Source organism: Haemorhous mexicanus, chromosome 1, assembly GCF_027477595.1.
Source record: "Haemorhous mexicanus isolate bHaeMex1 chromosome 1, bHaeMex1.pri, whole genome shotgun sequence".
Lineage (NCBI taxonomy): Eukaryota > Metazoa > Chordata > Aves > Passeriformes > Fringillidae > Haemorhous > Haemorhous mexicanus.
The window spans coordinates 10,814,668-10,830,840 of NC_082341.1; the positions used below are offsets into that span (position 1 = coordinate 10,814,668).

Below are 16,173 nucleotides of genomic sequence, written 5' to 3' on the forward strand. Positions count from 1 at the left end.
GTGGCACCGGGAGCGGGGGAATGAACACCGGCTCCCTCCGGCGCTGACAGCCGCAGCTGCTGGGAGGCAGTTCCTGCGCTCTCAGCGTTAGGTTGGACGTGATATACACACGTGATCAGGGTTCAAGAAGAAAAAAGTTGTTTATTCTGTGTGTTCTCTAGCTTATATACTCTTAACAAAGCGTGATCTTAAGTCATTAACTACATCACAATAACTACTTATATTCATTGGTACAATTTAATTGACATTATTATAACTGGCAAAGGTTTTACAGAAATTTATTAAGGCATGTATACACATCTACTTATGCATGTAGTCTAGCTTACAAAAAACTTTTATGTATCTTTTCTAATCTGTTTCTATGCTGACGGCCTTGTCTTCTTCTTTGCTATGGATACACTCAAAAATCATCAATTGTTATTTCTTCTATTAACTCAGCTCTGCTTGCAGGCCAGCTGTCAAACCCCTCCATACCGTGCTAGTCAAGCTCTGGAATTCCCCAACTCAGGAAGCTCTTGGGGGCAGAGAAAACAACAAACAAACATCCTGGGCAGCAATTGGAACACAGGCAGGATGTCTAGATGAACTGGTCAGATGGGGGAGTTTAGATAGGCACAGATAACAAATTAGAAAAACTAACTTCAATACCAGCCTCTAGAAACTTCACACCACCATAGATAAATACCTTATCAGCTAGACTTTTGCTGGCTTATTGGTCGTCCACAGGTTTGGGTTTATGCCTGGATGCCATAAAAAGCCTAGAAATGACATTTATCATGTCTTGGAGGCATGGCTTGCTCTGATTCCCTCTCAGATCAAGTTCCAGCATTTCAGTCTGGTTTGCTTGAATGTTCCTGTGAACAGGACAGATGGCCTGTCACTGGGAGATATCATTAACAGCACAAGTGTTCAAATGGACAGTTAATATTTTTCAATGGAGGGGGGATGGGGTGGGTTATCTTACAGCATTCCCCTGTGCACAGCTTGCTGAAAGAAAGGAGACTGGAGCTGATTTGAATGAAAGCCACTTGAAACCAGCCGAGTGCCAAAAGTGAAAAAAAAAAAAAAAAAAAAGAAGTCTGTAACAATGTGTTGGCTGCTACATATCCTTTTAACTACATAAAATATAACATTATCTTTTAATGTTAATATCGTGTTATTCATTAATAAACTACAAATTTAATGTTATCACAGGACTGTTGAAAATAAATATGTACTCTCAGAAAGGACAGAAATGTACACAGATTTCTTTTTATTGAGTTTACTTTTCATTACTTTACAGATTACTTATTGCTGAGTCACTGGCACAAAAGAACAGTAATTGGAGACTGAGATATACTGGTATATCTTGATAAATATACTGAGAACATCCTTCACCACATGAATCACTTGCTTGTTTCATTGTTCCAGATTAAAAAACAAACAAACTGTAATATTTTCTTCTATCATTTTCCTAAAGCAACAAAACCAGCTACACAGATCTATCAAAAAAATAACTACTGAGATGGACATAGAAACCAGCATTTCATATGATGACAACAGAGTTAACGAGCAGCTCTCCTGTGATTGAAGCTCTTTTAGAATAGAAACTACTCCCCTGGGAGGCAGAGATGTGTCTGTGCCCGGGCACAGCTGGCATGAGACATTAGCAGGTGTAGTGACCTTCAGGCTGCACAGCAGAGGGAAACCAGGAAAAATGTGCTTATAGAGGATAGAGAAAAGAGGCTTTTCTTCTTAGCAATAACTACTAAAACCTTCTATACAGGCACTTCAGAACCTGACAGTCAGAAACAATTACAGTTCCTGCCCTGCACAGACAAACAAAGCAGTTCACCTGAGTCAATGCTGGTGAGCAGCAAGAAGTGACAAGTCCTGGTGGATAATGAGAGGCAAAGAAGCAGGGACAAAGGATGACAGAGACAAAACAAACCATTTTCACAAAACAAACAAGGGAGAGACTTCCCAAGCCTTTAACCAGATACTGGATTTTATGTCATCTGTATCATCTTTCCTTTTTCTCCCCTACAGACTTGCTCTTTACCTTCAAAGCTCTGTGTTGAAAATAAAGCATGCTAATTTTTGTAATGGTATGCACTTCACTGTAACCTCAGAACTTCTACTCCACCCTGCATAAACAGAATGCCTGAAGTGACGTACAAATGCTTTTGAGACTTAATTTTTGCATCCGCTGAAGTCCCCTGACTGTTTTCAAACACAGCTACCAAGGGAAAGACAGTTTCCTGTAACGACTGGAAAGTGTTTCATTCACCTGAAAAGCCAACCAGCTGGAAACCCCTGACATACTTTTGGTGTCTACTAAGAGAGATGTGCAATCCCCACCAAACTGAAGAAAAATCTTTTAATTCTCCAGCAAGCTAAACAAGATGATGACAAGTTACAAGATGAAATAAATGTTGAACAAACCTGAGATTTGACCCCAGCCTAGAATGCATAAACTCCTGAAAAATGCTTGTCCTCAGTTTTCAGATTTGCCAAGGAAAATTAATGGGCTTCTTTCCCCCCCTTCACATCCAAACTTCTTCTTTTTCAGCTACCTGTTAACTTGCTCTGATGTTTAAGTCTTCCACTTCACCCTTCTCAGCTTCAGAGCTAACCTTGTTCCTGGTCTCCCTAGAGAATTTCTCTTGTGAGTCCTTTCCTGCCTGGAGCTGTAGCTCTTCAGAAAATATTTGTCTAAATGATCCACTCAGGTGCTTAGTGAGAAACAACCTGGGTTTTATCTGAAATGAGAAGTAAATTCTTCCCAGTCTTAACTAATCTGTTCCCTTGACTCTTCTTAAAAGGCCTCTTTCAGGGAAGTGGGTTGGTTTCAGCTTGCTTCAGAGAAGACAGATGTCTTTGTAGTAAGAATGTAATACATATATGCTAAATATCTAAGTAGGATGTTGTATTTGCATTTGTTCTGCTATCTCAAGCTGATGGAGAGAGTACTGTGATGGATGGCTTCCAAATGTTTTTATACAGCATAAGGTGAATGAATAATGGTATAGGAAACCACTCTTCTAGGAAGGAGTTATTAGAAGGTTTCCTACATGAATCAAGAAATAACCCTTGAGTCCTTTTCTCCCTTAAATTTTTTTGGTTGGTTGGTTTTGTTTTGTTTTTATTTCTTTTGGTTTGAGCTCTGGACGGAAGGCTTTGCCTTTTCCTGCTACATTTGCAGGTTTGAAAAATGCTAATTTGGGAGGTTCAGCTAGTGCTCTGCTGTTGCTGATTTCCCAAGCCTCCTGTCTTGTCTTTTCTAGTCCAGCCATGGGTGCAGAAGTAGATTTGTCCAGGGTAACCTAACTTTTTCTAATCTATTTACTGTATGCTTATTGAAAAAACTTCTTAGTTATTGAAAAGATGCTGAATAGTACTGCCCTGTTTCCCCTAGGCTCCTGTATTGCTATTTATGTCTCTTCTTTTGTACCAGGTAGTTTGTGAAAAGCTGTCTTTTGTTCTGCACTTGCTCCTACACATTACACAGGGCCTGCTACTCTTGCAGTGCCATGACAAAACCAAACCAGCAGCAGAGCTAGAGTGACAACAGGCCACTTGCCATTCTCTTCTCATGAAAAAGCAACTGCATCCATACGGGGCATGTTCATTTTCAGGTGAGGAACCCTGTACCAAGGAAAAAGATGTTTAAGCCCATCTTGCCTCATTTCAGTATTTTGCATTTCTTCAGGTAAAAAAAAAATGGTCATCTTTGTAATGCACTCTCCTCCCGGGGAGTGTGCTGCTCCAGAGGAGAAAAAAAGCTGCCAGGTGTTCTCCCCAGGAAATCTCTAATGTGGATCTTTGTACTCCTGCTGGACATTTTTTTCCTTCATACATATAGCTAAAATTGTTACAGTACAGTACTGTTATGTTAAAGTAATTTTGGTAGGGATTATAAAGCTTAAAAATGTCTAGTTAGAAACTGAACAGCTGAGAACTCGAATTGTCACTTGGTTTAGATGGCTGAGCCACCCACAACTGCACCAACTCTAAAGAGAATTCAAAGCATCAAACTGGGGCATTTGGTTAGGTTGTGTTTAGCTTCCTCCTGGGCACCTCTGCTCCATCTCTTGTCCCTCTCCTTTTGCCTGTGCAATCTTTTCTCTTTTCCACTCCTTGAAGTCATTTAGCTATTTAGTTTGCTCCCTTTTAGTGGCTTTGAAAAAGGGAATAGGCTAAAATTACAGGATGTTCTCAACCAGTTAGGCTGGTGATTTTGGAGAATGACCTCCAATAATGAGAAATATGCTAGTAAATAGGTAAACCACTATTTTTGTTGCTGTTTAATACAGCTTTAAGACACGACAGCACAGAAGTGAGTAGAAAGGAAAAAAGACAAATGAGAACTGCAGGCAGATTTGTAGTTGGGAAGCACATTAAAAGAAAATGTAATATTTCCAGCTCTCACTGGCACATGTTCTTCTGGCCTTTTTACAGACCTCTTCTAAGGCAGTTAAGATAATCTGCCGGAAGAGAGAAAATAATTAGGCGAAGGCCTCTTTTGACTTTCACTATCTGCTACAATGAATGAGAATTTTAGGTGGAGGTTTATTCCAAGTGCTAATCAGCAGAGGAATTAATCACATTTCAATTACGCCTTGTAGGCTTCAGAGTGAACAGCCTGCTTGCAGAACGTCGTGGTTAGCTTTGATGCGCTGCCTCTGTCACTCCGTCTGCAGACACTGTAGAAAAACTCCACATTCGGTATCTCCCAGCCCTTCTGTATTAAAAAATATGGAATTCCAGTGATGTTCCCGCAAAGTTTCAGCTCCTTTGTCAGTCCACCTGATGCAGTGTTACCGGAGGTAACTGCCAAACCAAAGCAGCAGCAGCAGTTTCAATTCGGTAACAGTAACGGTAAGCGAGCACAGCGTTACCCCGAGGGGCCGCGCTCGGCACGGAACACACTCCGCTGTTTAACCTCCGGCACTGCGGTGACCCGGGCAGCAGCGGGGCCGGGGAGTGCGGAGCTGCCGGGGCAGCTCCTGCCCGGCCCGGCCCTACCGAGCCCGCGGGGCTCTCCCTGAGGCCGGGGCACTGCCGAGCCCGCGGGGCTCTCCCTGGGGCCGGGGCACTGCCGAGCCCGCGGGGCTCTCCCGGGGGCCGGGGCACTGCCGAGCCCGCGGGGCTCTCCCGGGGGCCGGGGCACTGCCGAGCCCTCGGGGCTCTCCCTGGGGCCGGGGCACTGCCGAGCCCGCGGGGCTCTCCCTGAGGCCGGGGCGTTCCCGAGCCCGCGGGCTGTGCCGGGCGGGAGGCTGTCGCTGTTCCCGAACCCCAGGGTTGTGCCGGGCGGGAGGCTCTCCCTTTGGCCGGGGCGTTCCCGAGCCCACGGGCAGTGCCTGGCGGGAGGCTGTCCCGGTGCCAGCCCGTCGCCATCGCGGCTCGGAGCGGGGGCCGCGCCGCTTCCGCCGGATGTCGCCGCGAGGGCTCGGCACCGGGGAGGCGCGTCCTGCCCGAGCGGCGCCGCGATCATCGCCGCTGCTGCTGCTGCTACTGCCTCCGCTGCTGCCCCTCCCGCCTTCTCCTCCTCGTTGTCCTCATCCTTCCCCTCCTCTTTCTCCACGCCGCCTGCGGCCCTGCCCCTCTCCGCCCGCCGCCGCGGCTGTGGCTGACAGGTGAGTGCGGGGGACGCGGGGCGCGGACCCTCCGCCATCTTCGCGGCCGCCCGAGGGGCTGAGGGGTGCGGGGGTCCGGGCGGGGTCCGGGGCAGCGGCGGTGGCACCGTGGCTGTGGTACCTGCGCCGTGCCGCCGCCGCCGCCCAGGCCCGCGGCGCAAACCGGGGCTCCTGCCCGGGCACCCCCTCCCTGCCCGTCCTATTCTGCTTTATTTCCTCGTGAAATGACTTGCACGTTCTCGTATAAAAACCCGAAATAAGCGAAAATAAGCTCTCCTTCCTCTTCTGTGTGTGGCGGTTTTTGAGCGCTTCCAGCCCCAGGCTGTAGGGATGGTTCCAGGTCTGCGGGTAGGGAAGCCGAGGGTGCTGTGAGCAGACTCCTCTCGCTAACTTTGTTCGTGTGCTGCTGCCTATCCTAAGGACAGGCCAAGCGTAGAGCCCCAGTAGTTTACAGGTGGCGTTCAGATCCTCTGACACCTGTACAAATGGAGTAAACATGGAAACCTTAAATTTCTGAAGAGGGGCACAGCTAAATGATGAGGGGAGCATCGTTTGTGGTGGCATGGGTGAATCTGGCCTTCAGCAATGGGAGGATGACATGGAAGTGTCCACGGTGGGTAAAAGTTGTTTGCAAAGAGCCATCTTCAGTAGTCCTCTAATTTTCTGAGCTAAAACCCTGTGAAAATAAGTTTGAGGGAAGAATAGATATGCTTAATGTATTCAGGGGTTGACTGGATGCTAGATTCCATTCCTTATGCAAAGACAAGGAAAACTTCTTTCAAGTTGTGTTGATCTGTGGCTCAAGGACATCATGGTGTTTGTGAGAAAAGAGAAACTTCTAAGTGTGGTTTTATCTTTCTTGTCCAGCTTGTCAAATTTATTTTGTTATTGCTGTTAAAGTGGGCTTTCTATAACAGTAATGTCATGGAAGGTTTACGTAAGGAACTGGTGGAACAGCTTCTTTGAAGTGATTCAGTGTCATTGAGTACACCTTGACATGATACAAACGTCTGTTGTTCAGGCACCCATCTTGCAACATTACAACTGCATCATTTGCCTTGAGCAAATTTCTGAAACTGCTTTCCAAGCAAGTTTGCTGTTGGCGTTTCTTGATGTTTTTGAAAGAGAGCTGGTAACCCCAAGAAGCCACAAGTATGTTTTCTAATGAGTAGCTTAGATTAGATAATCTTTGTGCATGATGTCAGCTCTAACCTGTCTTGTAGTAACTTTAGATTTTGTTTTGTGTGTTGTGGACTTGGGCAATTATTTGAAGAAAAGGTGCTGGCTCCAAACATTAGCATTTAAGACCAACTGTAATATTGATTGTCTTTTAATTACCAGTTGTTTACGTGCATGTTTGTCCCTCAACTGGTTTTATCATGTTAAATCTAAAGATTTTAAGATGAGACTGCCTCTTTAATATAGACAGGCCCTTCCACCATCTATTTTTTTTTAATTCAGGACTTGTTTGAAGCATGCAGTCTTTAGTACGGACTGAAGTGCTTAAGTTTGTTGGTACAGTCACAAGACAAATATTGTGAGTGTGGTGATAATGTCTGATGAGAAGATCTTACTTCTATGAAATCCTGAAATTGCAAGCTGGAACTAGTATGTGCCAAGTAAGGAGGAATTAAGTGGTGTTGCATTTTATAAATTTGAGATGAGATTAGGATCATTTTATGTCATGGAATTTTAAGTCTTGGAGCTAAGACTAGTAGGTTGTCTTGTGAGGTGAAATGCAGGGTGAGAGGCTTATTTTGGAGGCCAACCCTTCAAAGCCCTGTGGGGGAGAGTTGGTTATTGCTCTGTGAATGACATCAGAGGAATGGACAGGAATCAGGATGGTCTTCTTGCAATCCAGAGTGATTTGTATTTTCTCATCTGCTAGCAATATGTACTGACTATTTTTAGGCTTGGTGTTCAAGATGGTAGGCTGGGTGCTTGCAGTGCTCTTACATGGACTGTTGGTAGGTTCTGTAGTTCTCTGTGCTAGACCACATGAGGTAATGCTTCAAGAATGTGCTGTACAGAGATTATTTATTGGTGCTTCTGAAGAGCTTGGTAGATGTATTACAGTTAGAGTCAAAATTACTTGCTTTTGTTCAAGTCTTAAGAATTAAAAGATTTTAGTTTACTATATATTCCACGTGAAGAGCAGTGATACTAGAGGCCACTGTGCTTGAATAAGACCATAATAGCAATTAATTGCTACATCCATAACAAGTACACAAATATTATTTGTTTAGGGACTAGCAGAATAAGATTCTGGCTTCTGAGTGTGGTGCAGCACTTCCTTGAACAAACACCTGGTTAAATTGCCTTTGCTCTTGAACTTCCTTAGGATTCCTCACCCTCAGGTCCTGTATTTGCATCCCTGTGCCTGCATGGAGGCTACTTCTGGGCTGTTAGGGATTTGCTAATACGGAAATGGGAGCTGCAGTGTCTGTGAGACAGCTGAGGAAATAAAGTACCCTTCAAACATATTTTAGGAGTTAACCAGCTGTAAGTGATTTAGATGGACCTGATGCTGTCTGTTGAGTTCTTCAATAAAGTCATTTCATCAGTACCTCTAAAGAAAGGAAGGTACAATATATACTGATAGGTTACTAGCTAGAGTTGAAGATTAGATTGTATTGTACCTTGCACCATTTAAACTAGTTGAAACAATGAGCACCCTCAGGTGGCACTGGTCTCAAAGGGAAGCTTTCAGGTCTTAGTCTGATGATTATTAGTGGACCCAGGAAGGTTTCTACTATATTAAAGGAAGTCCAAGTCTGCTAATGATTGTTGTTTAGTATTAGATAATATAAGCTTGTATGGTGAGAGTAACATTTTTTGCTTTAGCAGACTGTATGGCATGCTGGGTCAGCCCTGCATTTTGGTGTGACTGCAGCATTTGCTGACATAGCTGAATTAGCAACATCAAAGCTTGCTAGCTGCAAAACTGGGCTGGCTTACATTTGGATGTTGGTGTTAGAAGCTTGCTTAGAGTAGGTACTTACTAATGTGTTAAAGTTTTTATCCTTGATTTCAGCTGTATAACATACTTCAAATTTATTGGTGCAGCTTCTTTACTCTGCTTTCTGTTGAAAGGAGGTTGTCACTTTCAGTGGATGCCTGCTTTCCCCTTTCACATTTCGAGGAACATCCAGTTTCATTTGAAAGAAAGCTGCACTAAATTTAGAAAAAGAAAAATCAATACTGTAATGCTTGAGTGGATTTCACAAGGTTTGAGCACGCTCATTAGTGTTTCTAGCATCATCTGTGATGATCTGGAATGGTTTTGTTTCCTAAATATTTACCTTTAGCAAAACAGCTAGTCTTACAAAGCAGTCTGTTTAGCCTGATCTTTCTCAGGTGTGTTGTAGTCTTGCAGCTTGCGTTGAATTAATGGCACTTGAATGTACAGCATCACTGAAGCAAATTGTTCACTGAAGACGTCAAAATGAAAGTTTTACTCCTTTAAATTTGATTTCTTTGCATATTAATAAAAGAGTGTAGTGGCATATGTTGATACTTAAATTCCCTTAACTCATGAATAATGCTGTCAAACTGAGTTCCGTGTAATTAAGAACCTAATAACTGTAATCATTCTTCTCTCTTTCTGTTTTCCCTCCTTGCTTTGTGGAAAAAAAAAGCCCCAAACCCACACACTCACCTACCTTAATGGGCATCTTTGTATTGTAAGGTTTTAATGCTGCACTAGACAATAATTACTATTGTAAAATGTCTTTGTGTTTTGTGTAGTATACACAGAAATTTTCTTCTAAGCCATGTTTGAAAATGGGAGACATGAGATGAAGAAATTTAAGCACACACAAATACACTAAAATGGTATGGTTTTTTTTATTCCATTTGACACAATCATTTAAATAGCAACTATTGCTATTTCTAAACTCTAAAGAAAATGGAGCAGAGAGATGTTGGGGAAGATGTTGCTGAATCTTCCTGATGCTTTCCCTTTACAGACTTGTGTGTTGCCTTGTATGAACAAAAAAGGAAATGCAATACTGTAGCCATTCTGTCTGTGCTCTGACAGCAGAGCACAGCTTTTCTCCCTGGCTTCAGCAACATGCATACCCCAGGAATTCTTTCCTTTCATCAGCCTTCTTGTTCTGTGTTCAAGAGCAGAAATAGGCAAGTATGATTAGTTACTGCTGCAGTGAGTTTTTAAGTCTGGAAAGGCCAGTGTGTGCACTCTTTGTTGGTGCTGTTTCTCTGTTGTAGCTGACTAAAACAGTAATTGGTTACACATCTGCTCTTTTACTGTTACTCTGATGAAATACTTCCTGTGACTGAGTACATCTGTTACAGAAAGGTAGGTGGTGGAACTTTAATTTAACACACTGTAAAATATCCTGTGAGTTTAATTAAACAGCATATCTGAAATACTGAAGCATCTTTGCATTCAGCAAGTACTAACCACCTGTGGTCTAGATGTTTTCTGGGACATCTTTTACTCCCCTACTTCTGCAGATTTATATTGCTAGAAAGGTTCTCTTGAGGCTTTGACAGATCATTGTGTGAAGTCTATACAAATGGAATGTTTTCCAAAACGATTGAGCAGAATAGCTCAGTATGTCTCTTAATCTCACTTCTTACTAATACAGTACTTGTGAACTGCCACCCTTAGTGAAAATAGTTTAGTAATACAATATGCTTCCTCTTTCTCCCCCTCTCCCTTTTTTCTCAGAAAGTACTTTTATTCAGGCTTTTTTTATGCTTGATTGCTATTTTTTAGCTTCTGTGAATTTAGCTTTATTTGATTCAGGAAGCAAGATTCCAGTACTTCTTGGTGGTTTCTCCATCCTACTTGGGGCATTACTGAGTAGAAGGAAAGTGACCTTAGTGAATTTTTCTTTTCAGAACCCATTTGGAACACTCGAAAGTAAAGATTAACTATATCTGGCTAATAATATATAATAGATTGTTTTGAAGCACTTTTTTCTTACTTGGTTTCACTGGGATTTGGTGTCTAGCCTTGACTTGTGTTTATGTTTTCCTTCATCCCTCCCTTTCCTGTTGTCTGGTGTGTTCTAACTACAAAAGTTTCAAAGAATTGAAAGACTTTGACTGGTTTGTGTACTACTGACTGTTTCACTAATCAATATTTAATATGGTTTTCATAGGATATGTAACATGACACTGATATTCTGGACAGGTAATTTTCATTGTTTGAAAACCTTACATAATAAGGGGAATCAGGTAACTGCTAGAAATGAGCACCTAATTTTTTTTAGCATCATATTGCCAAGGATCTGTTTTGTGAAATCTACTCTTGAAAAACCTATAGCTTCTTGCTGCTGCAATTGGAATCAGAAGAGTTCTGAAATTGTCAAAGTGAAGTTAATATTTAAAGGGACACTGTCACTATTTTAAAACTGAATTTAAATCCTTGTTCTAAAAAACCATGTTGATTATTGCTCCATTACTCAAAGTTTGTCAGGCTGTTTGGTGGGATTCAGAACAATACTATTAAAGGCAGTGAAGCTATTCCCCTGAAGTTTTCCTTCCCATCCTCTGTATGCACATGCCTGCTTGTGGCCTCTTTGGTTTCAGCTTTGCTGTGGCTGTGTGCACCCTCCTGCCGAGCCTGGGAACAGCTGCATGTTTGCCCTCTCCAGAACGTGCATGGGTGGTGTGTCATGCTGCTGCATGAGGAGAGGGCAGTCCCTGGCAGTGACACTGGCTGCAGGTGAAGTGCTGCTGCCAAACAGAGACAGTGACAGTGATTCCTACCCAGTCTGCTCCGTTTGCTCACGAGCTGCCAAAGTAGAAACTTCTACGTAGTGAATGTGAGAATTTCACTCTGTAAAGATGTAATCTCATGCATATGACTGTGTCCCTTTAAATTCTGTGTCCTAGAGTGCATAGCTGCCAAATCTGTGGACTGATGCTGAGTGCTGCAGTTGATTAATTGAGGAAAGGGATAGCACCCAGTGGGATCATGACAGGCTTCAGGAGTGGGCCCATGCAAACCTCATGAAGTTCAACAGGACCAGCTGCAAGGTCCTGTACCTTGGGTTGGAGCAGTCCCTGATATCAGTGCAGGCTGGAGGGTGAACAGATTGAGAGCAGTCCAGCAGAGAGGGACCTGGGGGTACTGGGGCATGAAAAACCAGACATGAGGCAGAAATGTGTGCATGCAGGCAATGGCACAAGAAGATGTGGACCTGTTAGAGCTAGTCCAGAGAAAAGTCAGAGAAGTTATCAGTGTGCTGCAAACCTCTTCTGTGAAAAAAAAGCTGAGAGAGGTAGGGTTTTTAGCCCAAGACGATTCTCAGGGGACACCTTATCAGGGTCTTTCAATACTTAAAGGGAACTTTGGAGAAAGACAGACTTATTGCCAGGGACTATAGTGATATGACAAGGGATAATGATTTTAACCTAAAAGAGGGTAGATTGAGATTAAACAGAAGGAAGAATTTTTTACAGTGGGGGTGGTGAAACATGGGCACAGGCTGTGCAGAGAGGCAGTGGATGCCCCACCCATGGAAACATTCAAGGTCAGGTTGGACAGGGCTCTGAGCAACCTGATGCAGATAAAGATGTCCCTGCCCATTGCAGAGGAGTGTGACTAGATGACCTTTAAAGGTCCCTTCCAATGCAAATCATTCTACTCAAAAAAAGGGTATTGCTTGGTAATGCCCTCCAAAATGAAGTAGCTTGGCAGAAAGGGCAAGTGGAAACTAACATAGTTAAAACGATGGCTTCTAAGGCATAAGCCACATTAACATCTTTGTGTCTAACAGTTCAGGAGCCACATCTGGCAGGGATTAGAAATTGTCTTTTGGGTTTTTTTACACCCCTCTGCCCCCAGATCTTAAGTGAAACGGTGTTAATGGATTTATGGGATTATATGTAGCTATGTGTATGAATAAAACCGTCTCAGCAAATCTGCCTGTGCGCACACTGATGCTTCTGGCCTTAAAATGTAATCCCAAACTGCAGAATATGGTAACTGAAAGCCATTGAAAGAGTGGTTCCCAAGGGAGCTAGGAAGCAGGATGGAAGAGGGAAAAAAAAAAAAAAAAGTATGTGTTTGGGATCTGATCTTCTTTTGAAAAGAAATAGAAATGTGATGAGCATGGAAAACCTGTTCCTTATTCTTGACCATATGTCCATGAGCAGGAAGATACTTAGTGAAGCCCAGAAAATTGGCAGTAACTGTTTATGGGATGGACTTTTAAAAATTTTTGTAGAGGAATCTAGCCACAGTGAATAGCAGAATTTAGGCAAATAAGGAAGTACCCAATGGTAGTTTTTTCTAGTCTCTTCTTTAATTTGTGAATATAGCTATTTAGTTACTACTGATTAATCACACATAAAAAGCTCTGATGGGATTAGGTGCAGGGGAGGACTCTGTGGGATCCAGAGGATGTGAAAAATAAATTTTAGTACAGTACAGGTCACTGGTGCAACCTAAATTTTATTTTGGATTCACTATGGAATTGGTGCCAGGTTACTGGAACACAGTTCTTCTAAAAGCTAATTAAAATACCAAGTTTTTTAATAAGGATGGATGTGCATTAAAATCTTAACTAAATCTAGTCTCATTTTTGATACTAATATCTGTATCTTTATACATTTTCATTTTGTGATATAAAACCCAAAGAAGACTTCAAGCTCATGTTATTCACAGTGCATACTGTGTTTTTAGTAATGCTTTCCTTGGCTTTATGATCTGGTAAAAGGCTGCAAACACCACGGCAAACCCCTGAACTGGTTAATGCCTGTCTTGTTCATAGCAATGGTGCTCATTCCTAGCGTGAGATCCAGCGTGTTGGCGGATCTTAAATTGGAAGTGGCCCTGGGTTTGGTTTAAATTTTCTCTGATCAACTTGTGTAAAAGGAAGCTCAGTTGCCTGGTTAGCTTTGCCAACTCTGCTCTCCTATTTCTCTGCAGACTATTGCACCTATTTTAAGTTTTAATTGTTGTTTCAGAAATGATTTATGCTGGAGAATGAATTTTTATTTTGTTCTCATTGTGCATGATTGAAAAAATTTGGGTAATCAATCCTGAAACATTTGAAATGTGTAACAACTGGTACCCCATGAAACAAAAATTAATTTCTGTTGAGTGATGGGTTTAAATTAAAAAAATCCAGTAATTAAATGTTTGAAAAATAAGATTTTGACAGTAAAGAACATATTCTCCATATTTATGCAATCAAACATAATTTGATTTTTCATATATATTCTCCACATCTGTGCAATAAATCAATATATTGATTTTTCTTAAACAGGGGAAGCAGTAGCTCATACATGGTAATACTGTTTGGTGATACTGTCAGGTGGTTTTAGGCACATTGAAATGCATATATTTGGTTTTATCAAGGTGACAGAAATGAACCACATCACCAGCAGCCTGTTAAGTCAGGTGCACTTTCACTACTCTCATAAATTCATGGGAATTTTCATTATTAAGGCAAGTGAAACCATGAGCTGCCAAAAATGGTGGAAGGTAGTTTTCAGAACTTCTGTAATGAAAATTAGTTTCTGCCTAATTCTGAACAAGGACGTCTTTTAAATTTTGTATAGTAATGCTTAAAGTTGAATAATACATTTTTAACCTGACAGTGTCCCTAAATTACCATGTTTGCTTTCATTTTCCAGCTGGGTTTTAATTTTGCATGCATTTCAGTGAACTATAGTCTGCATAATAGTTGTTTCCTGGAAGCATTTTGGGGCGGTCTCTGCTGGTGTTCTCCAAAATGAGCAAGGAAGTGGAATTAATTTTCCTTTTGTGGAGGTTTGTTAGCTAATGAATTAATAATGCAGAAGCAACTCCATTCTATTTACATATATATATATATATATATATGGTTTTGAACTTAATGTTGTTTGAAGACCAGCTATAAGTAAGAGGGATCTCTTCTTTTTAATGACAACCCAAACAACTCCAAAGTTTAGTAGAACTAAATACTTTTGAGAAAAATATTTAAATAGTGGTTCGTTTGGCAAAGCAATTTGTAATGTATAATGCTTGTCCTTAGTTTATCATAGGAGCCTCTGTGAAGCTGTTTTTTTGAAGTAATGCCAATAGAAAGTGGAAGCTGTGCATCTGCTCGCCAAGCAAAGCAGAAACGTAAATCACACAGCCTTTCCATCCGGAGAACCAACAGCTCCGAGCAGGAGCGGGCGGGACTGCAGAGAGACATGTTGGAAGGGCAGGTAAGGTGATGCTTGGGAGCTTGCATCACTTTTTTGTGTGTTTCCTATGGGGAGAAGCTAAACAAACTTAAATGTTGAAATATGTCCAGTAAAGCTGCAGGAACAGCAGATTTTGTTGCTTGTAAGTGTCGACTGCCTTTGGAGATCTTTGATTTGAATGTTGACAGTGTTTCAGGTTGTGTTGAGACCCGTGGAGTTTATCAACTTCTGTGTTTTCTTAGATGAACGATCAAGTCATAAAACAGCATAAACCCCAGCCTGTTTATTCATTGCAACTTCTCCCTCCCACCTGCAAAAGAAAAAAATCAAGATTGCTTCTTGCTTTCATAAGTTTGCATTTAGAATAGTAGCAATCCAGAAATATGAATAGACCAAATACTTCTTTTGATGACTCTGATAGGGAAAATATTAGTTGGAAAGCTGTTCTGCATTCCTTTCCATAAAGTAAACAAATACTGCCTGCCTGGCAGAAGTGTGAGCTAACTCAGATTTTTGTTTGTGTGGGTTTTTTCTTGTTTGGCTCAAATGAAGGTGTGCTATTCTGGGATTAAATTTAAGGGAAGGAACAGCAGCCACTGCTTCTGTAGCTTTCTTAATCATGTCAATGTAGTGGGTGCAATCTGGACTTGGAGTGTTGCACCTAAAAATTCTGAGATTATCTGTAGGTTCTGTCAGAAGCAGTACTGGCAAATATAAGCAAATACTAGTTTAAAAGTATTGTCAAATTGTTAGTGATTTAGTGTGAGACTGGCAAAGATGATGCAAAACTTGATTTTTATGAGACAGTTGGTTTGAAAAACAAATGGAGTTTGGCTATGAGAAACCTCACACTGAAGTCTCCAGAAACACAGAGTGGAAAACCTGGTGTTTTCTCAGTGTTGTGACTGTTTTATTTTAATTAAATCTATTTTTCAGTAAATCATAGCATTAGTTTTCTGGGAATTAACAGAGCCTAAGTTGTTGCTTCTAGTCATCTAGAAATTGGAGAATCAAGTACTTGGATAGAAAACTCTTCGAGTATTTGTAAGTACTGCAGCCTTACACTTCAGGAAATGTGTGAAGGGCAACTGAGAGGTCAAGATATGGTATCACCCAAAATGTTAAGCTGTAAACCAAAATGTTATGCAGTTTCAAGTATTTTAGGCTGTAATGCATAGATGTTTAAAATATTTTATCTATCATCTTGTTGGATTTTGTTGACCTTGATCAGTTAGGTGGCAGATTCTATCAAGTACTGAGTATTAATGCCCCTTCACAGTGGAGCTGTAAACCTCATGAGATCTAGCTAAGGACTTTTGCAGATAAAGAGATAACATTATTACATGCTGTTTTAAACAATGCCAACTTTAAACAGAGGAAAGGAAGTGAATGCATTTTACTA

The 16,173-nt window shown here is 41.6% G+C and overlaps 1 protein-coding gene across 2 annotated transcripts in view; it reads left to right on the forward strand.

Annotated features, from left to right (window-relative positions):
- Positions 1-5,412: 5,412 nt before the first annotated feature.
- The window catches only part of WDR37 (WD repeat domain 37), a 43,800-nt gene continuing 33,039 nt past the window's right edge, over positions 5,413-16,173 (forward strand). The window contains exons 1-3 of one of the 2 annotated variants that reach the window (XM_059839996.1): positions 5,414-5,618; positions 10,748-10,779; positions 14,615-14,792. In XM_059839996.1, coding sequence (XP_059695979.1) covers positions 14,655-14,792 — 138 coding nt within the window. In that variant the 5' untranslated portion in view covers positions 5,414-5,618; positions 10,748-10,779; positions 14,615-14,654. Of the gene's footprint in view, positions 5,619-10,747; positions 10,780-14,614; positions 14,793-16,173 lie in introns of both variants that reach the window. The other variant, XM_059840004.1, reaches the window with a different exon arrangement.